This window comes from Ziziphus jujuba, chromosome 8, assembly GCF_031755915.1.
Source record: "Ziziphus jujuba cultivar Dongzao chromosome 8, ASM3175591v1".
NCBI classification, from domain to species: Eukaryota; Viridiplantae; Streptophyta; class Magnoliopsida; order Rosales; family Rhamnaceae; genus Ziziphus; species Ziziphus jujuba.
This window is the reverse complement of record NC_083386.1, coordinates 25,283,384-25,294,914: the sequence shown is the minus strand read 5'-3', so window position 1 is coordinate 25,294,914 and position 11,531 is coordinate 25,283,384. Positions and strand designations below refer to the sequence as shown.

The 11,531-nt window shown below is 31.6% G+C and overlaps 1 protein-coding gene across 1 annotated transcript; it reads left to right on the top strand.

Annotated features, from left to right (window-relative positions):
* Positions 1-8,350: 8,350 nt before the first annotated feature.
* LOC107405058 (BAG family molecular chaperone regulator 1) lies at positions 8,351-10,923 on the top strand. Its single transcript, XM_016012069.4, has 4 exons — positions 8,351-9,393; positions 9,501-9,757; positions 9,864-10,010; positions 10,135-10,923. The coding sequence occupies exons 1-4, from the start codon at positions 9,168-9,170 to the stop codon at positions 10,519-10,521; spliced, it is 1,017 nt and encodes a 338-aa protein (XP_015867555.3). The 5' UTR covers positions 8,351-9,167; the 3' UTR covers positions 10,522-10,923.
* Positions 10,924-11,531: the final 608 nt, after the last annotated feature.

The window sequence follows — 11,531 nt, the reverse complement described above, 5'->3', positions numbered from 1 at the left end:
GACAAGGAAAGGGACACCTACATATTTATTATTAAATAAATTTTGTGACTTTTTAAAGGCGTGCAGATGACATTTGTCACCAAAAGGGTGTGGGTTAAATTCTATCCGTTACTTCCCCAAACTGAGTGCATAGACAACGAGGCAATAATTGGGCCTTTTTACCCCTTTTTTTTTTTTGGCTTTATACCTCATTTGGAATAACAACCATTAATCTACAAGTGTTTGTTTCCTATTTGTTTATTACCAGAATTCATTCATGAGATACTCTGTTAAATAATTTCGATTATCTTTTTTTCTTTAATATTTGTTGAAAAATTAAAAGTGTTTTGATAGCTCTGCAATCATATTCAGCGTACAATTTGCTAATCAAGCAAAATAAATGTTGATATTCTTGGTTACAAATTTCCAATTGTCAAATTTCGAAATTGGGATTTTTTTTTTCAATCCAAAGGAAAATAGAAATGGGGATTTCTAAAATCCATAGGGTTAATAAGGCTCATAAATGATTATTGCTTAAGGACCTGCCCTAAACAAATATATACTTAAATGCAAGACAGTTCAACCCCTCTGTAATTCTGATCAAGTTATAAATTTGGGGGATTGACTTGATTTGATTTCTCAACCAACGACTAAGCTCCTTCATCTGGATATAAATTGTATAATAATGTTGACCAAGACTTCCTTAAGTATATTCAAGCACATTAATTACACCAGATCAATACTGTTAATTATAGCAACTACTTTCAATGGATTTAGGAGTACTTCTTCTCCATTGACTTTAGGACATTGCTTGGCATTCATGTTTAGAAATTAGGTAATTTTATGTACTTTTAGAATTAAGTAATCTTGATTTTTTATTTATTTGTTTATTTTTTTTGGGAATGAGTGAAACGCACTTTAATTTAATCATGATTATTAATTTGAAAGGAGTAGAATATTTAACAATGAGTTGAAAATCCTAGAATGTAGATAATTTGAGTAACATGGTGTACTTCCTTTGCCTCTTACAGCAACCCTCAGAATCAGATTGTTGATTGGTTGTGGTTATTTATCTATTGCCATACTTAATATAAAAAATCAAACAGTACTCATCATGTATCTCAGACAATTTTAGCTAATTAATGTTGGAAATCTCTCATTCCTCAGGATGAAATTTTTTTATAATAATTTAACATTGAAATTTTTTCAAGCAAAAAAATAAATAATAAAATTGAACATTTTTTAAAATTATTATCTTGTTTCTTAGAGGTACAAGCTCTTATGAGAATATGCCAAGGACCTTCTTGATCCCTGGTCACATTCACATTGTGGATTGAAAGTGAAATCCGGACAAGAAGCCAACCTCTCCCCTACTGTAATACTAATAATAATAAATAAATAAAACTAGAAGACTTTGATTAAAAGAAAAAATAATAGAGTTACTCGTTAAGGAAATTATATGGTCGAAGTTCAACTAATTAAAGATAAATAAACGAAACTAATTAAAGTAAAACTATTTTAAACTGATTAACCCCTAATTGTGATTTAGTGATGCAGAAGCTTCAAATGCTGACGGGGTAGCTTGGAAAATATTTATTTATTGTGGTTTATTAATTAAAAAATATTTTGTTAATATTTGACCAGAAAAAAGGCAGTGCATACAACGGCAATGGCATAGATAGATAGACGCCCTCATCAAATAACAAGACGAGATACGCATGAGATTTGCCAAGTGATATTGAGTTGGCCAGAGACAATTGCAAGAATTAATTAATAAATAAAATTAAAATGCAAATATACAAACAAAACAACTAATTATGAGCCCCTTTACTTCCAAAAAGAGGAGTCAAATGACAATGTCGTATATATTAATTTATAAAAACAACAGCAGACCAATTCCATATACCTCCAATCATAATGTCACTTCTAACATGACATTATACCAACATGATTATTTTTCTTTCCTTCCCCTTCCCTCTTTGTTTTCTTTTATTAGAGGGTAAAATACTTATCCTATTAGCTACAAATATATATTTATTTGATTAATTAGAAAGGAACTTATAGCTACTACCTTGGCCTACAAAATTATATAAAGCTAATACACACCAAACTATTCCACATATGAGACACACCATTCAAGATAATTTTTTTACAAATTTCGATATATATATATATATATATATTGCTGCTTCCAACATTTGGATGATGTTTGATCTCAAATAATGACTTCAACTATATATATTTATATATATCTATACTTCAAGAAAAAAAAAAATTCTATATATATATATCATAAGGGAACACGGTAAGATCTTCATAAATAGGTGAGCTTAAATTATAGGTATGATCTGAAGCCCTTTTCATAGAAGTTCTCTAACTAACAATTTTCCATTAAAAAAACACAAAGGTTAAATAATTTGAGAGATCCAATTCAACAAGACAATTCCCATTATTAATTAGGCTGAAAACTATATCTTGGATTTGCATATGAATTTGATGGCGCACCATAAAACTGTCGCAACATCAAAATCTTGAACAAATACTTCCATTGATATTGCAATTGAAAGCAAAATCATGCTCATTATATATAAATACATATATATATATATATATATATACAATGTCGATACAATGAGAAAGTGGTAAAGACCTTATAATTAGGATATTCTATTTGATAAAACATGTAATTTAACTAATATCATATCCTTTAATTATATTTTGATTGTTCTTAAATAAATTTTAATTGGAAATGTAACAATCTTTGATGTTTGTAAGTTGCCAGCTCTTTCTTCATTGACATCCCTCAAATTGAAGACCACCTGTCTTTTTTTCATTTTTTTTTCTTGGCCGGCACCCTCAAACCAACAACCACTAATTTTTCACTATACCGTTGAGGTGTCACCACATTTTCATCATAGTGGCCTGGCTCCTCCATGTACCATAGCATGGAGGTTTTCATCACCCCACCATTTTGATACAAAATTTTATATCATCAAAGTTACACTGCTAATAATAGGATTTATTTTCACCATTTTGGATTTTTATCTCTTACGTATAAGTGATTCTATCAAAATTATAGCTCTAATATCACTTATTGAGATTTGAGATTCCACTTTAAAATGTTAATATATACTAAAAAAGAGTAACCCAAGTTTCTTTTATATATATATATGTATATATATTTTTAGAATACTCATGTTTTATCAAGGTGAATCTTATGTTTGCACACTCTACATAAAAATAAAATATTAACAATGGTTTCTTTTAAACTTATATCTAAATCATAAAACAACTATATATATTTGTGTGTGTGTGTGTGTGTGAATTGACTTGCAAGATCATAAAGTGAATTGCGTGCCAACGATGGCACGCAAGCGCAGACCTCACAGCCTTTGCCGATTGCTGAAGCATATTAGCCAGGCAAGGTGCAATGCTCGGTGTTGCATCGCTTTCTTGGGGCCAAATTGGCCGCCTATCCTATCCAATTCATACAAATTATATTCCATTCTTTCACTTATATATATGTTTAGCCAATTAGGTTATACTGAAGCTTTATTCTATTTACACAAACATCTTTTTCCCTTATTTTCATTTTTTCTTTGGGATTCCTGTAATTGAACAAACTGAATTTTCAATATGATTCACACATTTTATTAATTCCAGCGTTTATTTACCTTTTTTCATTTTCAGTTTGAATATTAATTTAGTCTACCGACATTGTTTTAACAAATAAAAGTGGGTTAGTCAAAAAGATACCAATCCTTTACGTATGATATTATATATATATATATATATATGTAATTTTTGGTTAGTTGGATTATCATTTTCCCCATTAAAAGGGAAACTAATAACTGATAAAGAGACCTCCCACCCTCTTTTTGATCCTTTATTAACAAAATATATATATATTTGTAGTTATATAAATTATAAAGACTAAATTTGAATCAATTTGCAATTAGCACAATTTACAAACGTGGAAAAGAGTACAACTTTTGTTTTAATTAAAGATGGAAAAATTTTGTTGGTCACAATGACTGATAGTTTCGTACTACTTATGGAACTCTAACATGACATTGATTTTTTTCTTATATTAGGAAGTGATTTACGAATGAAAACGAATAAAATCATTCCAAATCAGTGGATTAATTGGTGTTTTGACTTTTCAGCGACCCTGTTTCCACGTGCCTCATTTTAATTGGGAACTACCATCACCAACCTAAGGATATCAGTGAGACCTAAACCACTCAATTTTTTTAGGGTCAATCATTTCAGTGTTGGGTGACCCAAGACATGTTAACCAACCATGGAAGCATTTTTGCTGCTTCGCTACTCTGCATGAACGTCACAAAAGTCACTAAAAGATCTAAGACTCTCTCTCTCTCTCTCTCTCTCTCTCTCTGTATATATATATGATTATATAAATACATTATGCTCCTTTCAGTTCGATGACTTTGTGATGATGTTATTGTTGTACTTCGAAATCCATATAAAATATCAGTGAACTGGCATCAAAATATTGTCAAATAAATTACATGATTTATGGGCTGTTTTAACTTCGGATATTAAATATTAAATATAATATTATATTGCCATTGGAAATGTATTAATTATTTGGAATTTTTACGACTCAAAACATTAAAAGTAAAGGTTAAATATGTAACATTTTGGCCATGTACAAAACGAAATATAATAGAAAAATAAATTAAATAGTTGAATGGGTTTTTCTTTTACTTTTTTTGGACAACTAGCATGAGGATTATGTGGTTAATAATATAAGTGATAAAGTAATAATAGTTTTAAAGAGTACTGTAGGGATTTTTGTAGTTTGCGGAATACAGTACTGTATAGCAAGATCAAGAAGTAAACTGTTATTAACAGTGTAAAAGTACTGTTTGTTTAAGTTCTTTATTTTGAGGATATATATATATATAAATTACTGTTTCTTTGGCGTTTAGTTACAGATTCAGATGATAAATATTTGTAGCTCTTTTTTCATTGATTTTTTTTTCCTTTTGAAAAAACTTGTAGCCTAAATTATAAACAATTCGATTTCAAGCAATCATATATTATTCTTAATAAGTTCACCCAAATTTTTATTTTTATTTTTTTGCTTATTAAATTAACTTAAAACCTTTGTTTATATGTGATTGTTCATTGTTTAATATCCCAAAACATTAATATATAAGAAAAATAAAAAAAAAAGTTTTTTTTTTTTTTTTGGTGCTTTCAAGAAAAATAAAAGTTTGAAAAAATATTAAAAATACTTGTCTTGTTTCATTGTCACGTGTATCATAATTTGCGCCAAGTCCCATAGAACTTCCTCAAAACCACTAGCAAAAATACCATCCCCAAATGACCCCAATTTCATCTACCAAATTGGTCGGTAGCCTGTCCCCTATCAAAAAAAAAATTAATCAAAAAAAAAAAAAAGAAAAAGAAAATTCCTTGATACCAACAGCCCAAACGCCAATATTTTTTCAAATGAACAATAATTTAATTAATTAAATACGATCTCTTAATTTAATCTGTAAAACTAATTAAATAATCTTAATTATAAAGACAAACCCACTGCAGCAAACCCGCCCTTAGAACGTATGTTGCACCGTCCCATCGAACAACGCAATACACAGAATCCTAATCCTCAGGCCACCCGCGTGGGATGACTTTGTGTACGGCCACCAAAAGCGGCACGTGTGGCGGAGTCCCTTTGTCGGTCGCACGTGTCCGAGTGTCGGTGGCATGCTAATAAGTCTGACCAGAGGCAAAAGCTGAGAGAAGAAGAACCTACAGATTTTTGCTTTTTGGTACAGTACTTAATGGTGCAGATCTTGTCCACATGTCAAATTTTGGAACGTTACACACACGTATGTATGTTTAACGCACATATAGCTATTTTTATTTTATTGTTTACCTTATTTGGACAGTATTTTTTTTTGAATGACAAATATGTCCTCTTTACATGTACGTTTCGGATAGTGTGGAAACAATATAAAGTTTAGTTGTACAATAGAGTTGTTGATGGCTTGGGGTTTGGAAGTTTCAATTTTCACTTCCAATCTAAACAAAAATAAATAAATAAATAAATAAGTAAAAAAGGTAGAATAGGAGACAAAGCAAACCCCACAGGCGAAAGAGGTAAAGAACTTTGAAGTTTGAAGCTTTATTCTTGTCTTGTAAGCACTGCTGCACTTGCACACAAAAAGATATGAGTTAGGGACCGACAAAATTCATTCCTGTTATATTTTATTAATATAAAATTTATAAAAATCAATTATGAATTCTTATTTTATTATCTGGAAATTATTGGAAATTTGTTTTTTTTCATTAATATTCTCTTTGTGTATCAACAGGATTTAATAAAAATAAAAATAAAAGAGTGGTAAGAAGTGAGTTGAGGAGAGTGGATAATGCTTGCTGGTTGTGTCCAAAACCTTGTGGATTTTTTATATAAAATCCATCCCCTTAACATTAAAGCCACTTGTATGATTTGGACTTGCACCATTAGGTTCGTGGTCCGTAAAAATGGACGACTTGGAGACTACGATATGCTGGTTTTAAATTATGAATTTCTTGGCCGCCAGTGTTAATCATAACCATACATCTATTTTATAGATTCAATATAGAAACAAAAGCAAGCCTAATAGGTAACGTGTGTATTCTTGTAATATTTTAATCTAAATAATCAGTTTAGGATGTGATTGTAAATGGTAGTATGGAATGAGATAATAATATATGTCAAACATACAAGATCAAATTAAACAATTTGTTTTCTTTATGGTATTTATTTAAGATATATGCATGTATTGTGTAGTTGTGAATCTTAATAATTGATTTTGATCTGCTAGAGATGTATATACATGTATATAAACTAAAAAAAACCAAGTACAAAATGGAGAAATCCATCAAACCTAAGGTCTTTTGAAAAGATAAGTTGAATCTAAGCTCTTTTAGAAAGGTAGCTCAAGATCAACTTCAATATTTTGAGAAAATAATATATATTTTAAAAAAATTATAACTAAATTTACTAAACCAATAGTAATTTTCTTTCGAAAAGATAGCTCTAGAATAAAGAGCCAGCGGCGATTCTTGTATGCATACGAATAAAGATCGAGATATGACGTCACATCATTGAATTTCACATTTTAAGGGATGATTTGGCTAGGGTTGATTTATTTATTTATTTTGTTGAACCTCGAGCAAAATCAACTTTGTTGTATTTCTAATTACCAAAGAAAAATAAAATTGTTAGATTTCTATATATTATAAAACGTATAAGAACTAAAAACCCAATATACAGTTAAACTAAAGTCATCTTCAAACATTAATTATTTTATTGTATTGTTGGATGTCAATCAATTAAAATCAAAAATCATAATTCAGATATTATTAAAGACTTCGGCTTTCAAGGTCTTATTTTTTTGGTAAGAGGTCGAGTTATTATTAGTTATGTAATTTAGATTTCGAAATGAACATTTTATCCATATAATATAAATCAGGTTAAAAACTTACAAAAAAAGACAGAGACTGATATAATTAACCATATAAAATGATATTAATTATAAGAGATTACAAAATTAGATAAACTAGAGGGTTTTAATTATGGAGGCAAAAAATAATAATAAGAGGGATAAATAGCTTCATAAAATTCCAAGAAGGAGCGCCAAAAATCCTCAATTGGAAAATAAAAGCATACATAACGCATTAGAAATGGTTGAAAAAAAGACAAACACACACACACACGTTAGAAATGAAAATTAATTATTAAAGCACTACCAAAAAAGGTGGGCTAATTTTTACGGAAAAAAAAAAAAAGCAGGCTAATTTTAATTTAATGGTCTGGGAAAAAAAAAAAAGGGCCTTCAAACAAAGGAAAAAGAAGAAGAAGAAACAGTTAAAAGGAAACACGTGGTACCTAGGGAGGGAGACGAACTTACTGCTCAACCACTGGTTAACCATACCAACTACCAGAGTTTTAGCGCCGCATACATCAGCATAATCTGCCACGTGTTCAGTCTTACCTTTATAAATAACTGGACAATGATTGCATTACCGTATAATTTCCCTAAATTACCCCTAAACAGAATACGTGTCCATGGACGAGTCCTATACGTTACGCTTTGACGCTAAAGCCCTCGAGTACTGGAACACCCCCCCACCCAGGGTTCAGTGAAAGACAACTAAGTTTTCTTCTTCCATATTCTTTTCAACCTTTAAACACAAGCTTTGGCGGCTTTCGTAGTTTTCCGTCATTTTCCTTTTTCCCTCCTAATTATTAGATTTTTTTAATAAAGTAGAATATTTTATAGGTAATTATATGCTTATAATTAATTATTAATTTTATATATATATAGAAGAAGAAGGTCTAACAGCTCAAATAGCTGTCCACTCGTTTTTTTTTTTTTTTGTTTAAATTTTTATTTTCTTATTCATTTTCATATTTTCTTTCCTCCTTTCTCTTCTTCGCCGAGCTTTCCAGAACCTGAATTATAGAGAGAGAGAGAGAGAGAGAGAGAGAGAGAGAGATTGTTTTAGGTTTGAGATCGTATTTTTCTTGGACTCATTTTCCACATTGGTATTTCCGGTACTTTGTTGGGTAAAATCGCAGGGATCATATTCGTTTTCTGATTTTCTGGGATTTTTTTCCCTCAAAAGGAAAAAAGAAAAATTAAGCCATTCGGCTACATTTTGCTGAATAGAGATCTATGGTTTGAGGTCTAGCAGATTCTGGGTTAATTGTGTCAGAACCGGTTTGTGCAAACGGGTTTAGAAGTCCCTTTCAGGTTTTCGATTTTTTTTTCTTCTTCAAGAGTAAGTATTCAACATTGATGGGTCTGGATTTTTCTTCCGCGAGACGCCATTGATTCGGCGCAAAAGAAGTTCCAGTTTATCACTATAAAGCGACGGTGTCTTCTTTTTTTCTTTTTTTTTCTTTTTTTTGTTTGTTGCGTGTCTGGGTTTTCTTACTCGACGCGTGGCTTTTGGGTTTTTGACTCAGCGTAGAAACTGAGGGTCAGAGTGCTTCTGAAAACAGATTACGAACAACTCTGTTTTTCGATTGGGTATCTCTGATTTTTAACACAGATCGCCAAGATTGAAAAACCGTTTAAGATCTGAGAGAGATTCTATCTTCTGAAATTTGATTTTGGAAAAAAGAAAAAAAAAAAAACGAAAAGAAGTAGAAAAAAAAGATGATGAGAATGAAGACGAAGACGACTGGTATATCCCAGATGAATGGTGGTGGTGGTGGTGGAGCCGAGTCAACGACATCGGAGTGGGAGCTTAGACCAGGAGGAATGTTGGTCCAGAAACGTATCGGCTCCGATCACAACTCAATCCCTCCGCCGACAATTAGAGTTAGGGTTAAATACGGCTCCATTTACCACGAAATCAGTATCAGTTCTCAAGCTTCATTCGGTAACACCCACTTTTTTTTTATTTTTTAATTTTTTTTTATTTCTCAAGACTTTTGAGTTATTGATTGTTTGAGTATGTATGTAACGTGATTTTCGATTTTGGTTCAGGGGAACTGAAGAAAATGTTAGTGGGTCCGACTGGTTTACACCATGAAGATCAGAAGTTGTTGTTCAAAGACAAAGAGAGAGATTCGAAAGCTTTTCTGGACACTTGCGGTGTCAAAGACCGATCGAAGATTGTGTTGGTGGAAGACCCAATTAGCCAAGAAAAACGCGTCCTCGAGATGCGCCGCAATGCCAAAATGGAGAAAGCGTCAAAGTCTATTTCAGAGATCAGCTTGGAAGTCGATAGACTCGCTGGCCGGGTATTTACTATTTTGGACTCCCTTTTTATTCTCTGTATCTTTTTTTCTTTTTCTTTTTTTTTTCAATTTTGTTGATGGTAATTCTTTTTTGGTTTCGAATCCGCAGGTTTCGGCTCTTGAATCCATAATTTCTAAAGGTGCCAAAGTTGCAGAAACAGATGTGCTTAATCTGATAGAGTTGTTGATGAATCAATTGCTTAAATTAGACGGAATCATTGCTGATGGGGATGTGAAATTGCAGAGAAAAATGCAGGTACTCGGCATATATGTCTATATATCCATGTCAATTCCATTGGTTCAAATTACACAAAAAAAAAAAAAAAGAGAAAAAAAAGAAAAATTGTGAAATTGACTTCTAGAATAAATGGTTTCTGAAGGTGAGGAGAGTTCAAAAATATGTAGAAACTCTGGATATGTTGAAGATTAAAAACTCCATGCCAGCAAGCAATGGAGTTCACAGCCCTATGCAAGTCCAACAGAGGCATTCAAATGGGCAAATACAACCACCAGCAGTTCATCATGAGCAGAAACCAAGGCATTCAAATGGGCATTCTTTTTTCCATTTGGCAACAAATCAGCAACAACAACAACAGCAACAAAAGCAACAAGAAGGAGCATCAAGGAATTCAACATCAGGGCCAGTTGTTGTGACAACAAAATGGGAGACATTTGATTCAACGCCGGGATTGGTTCCATCTACATCAAAGCCGGCAACCAACAACGATTCTGTTCATCCTAAATTCAATTGGGAATTCTTTGAGTAAAAAACCAGAATACCACGTGTTTTGTTTGTGTGCTTTTGGAGATGTGTTTTGGGGTTTTTTCTGTCTCCACTTGGTTTGCTTTTACTTTCTTCTCTTCATTCTTTTCTGTATTTAGAAAAATGTTTTAGGCCCCCTTTTACTCTGTCATTCAGTTCCTCATAAATAAATGGGGTTTCTATAATAGTGATTATTATTACTATCATCTGTCATTTTCATCATTCATGTTATATCTTTGGATTCACTTTCCATTGCATGGCAATGGTTTTCTCTTTGATGGTGGAAAACACTTGTCTATTTGTAGATTTATTACTTGAGAAATTAGGATCCAGACTTTCATATTCAGGTGAATTGTATCTTCAAATGCAGTAATATTATATATATTGGAGCATCTCTCTTTCTCTATGTTTTTCTCCATGAGAGTGAAGAAGCTCGATCATGTTTTTGAGTTTTCTATCTGATGAAAACGGTAAGTGGTTGATGGAAAATTATTTATCTTTATACCTTGCTTCCTGTGGGGGCTACAGAACTGACAAAAAAGAAGGGTATAGATGAAGGAGGATTTTTGATAATAAAAAATAACTAACACGACCAATGATAGCAAGCCAGGTGGGGATAAAGTGGAAGAGAAAATGATAAACGGTAGATTAGTTTCAAGTATTTACAAGAAAGCGTGGTATTTGGTATAATGATATTATATTTGCACACAGCACTTGTTTTCCAAATTCAGAAATGCCTCTTCTTTTGTACTGAAGATTGTAGGCTATAATACCTGCTTCAAAATAGAAGTTAATCTTACTGCCAATAAAGTAAAGATTGAGTGAGACATAAGGATATCCAATCTCTAAGTTTCTCATTCGTTTGCATTGAAACAATGATCATCATGATTATTGATTTGAATAATAACTAATAACATAATTTATTATCAAAAAGCATATTATTCTCGAACTTAATTCAAAGTAGCTTGGGACCTAATCTTCGAAACCGGATTGGTCATTTAAAGTGTACCTTCT

Excerpts from the sequence above, each read along its gene's own strand:
- LOC107405058 (XM_016012069.4), top strand. The coding sequence starts at position 9,168 with ATGATGAGAATGAAGACGAAGACGACTGGTATATCCCAGATGAATGGT. Across the intron at positions 9,394-9,500 it reads CAGTTCTCAAGCTTCATTCG|GGGAACTGAAGAAAATGTTA; the intron begins GTAACACCCACT and ends ATTTTGGTTCAG. Across the intron at positions 10,011-10,134 it reads AATTGCAGAGAAAAATGCAG|GTGAGGAGAGTTCAAAAATA; the intron begins GTACTCGGCATA and ends TGGTTTCTGAAG.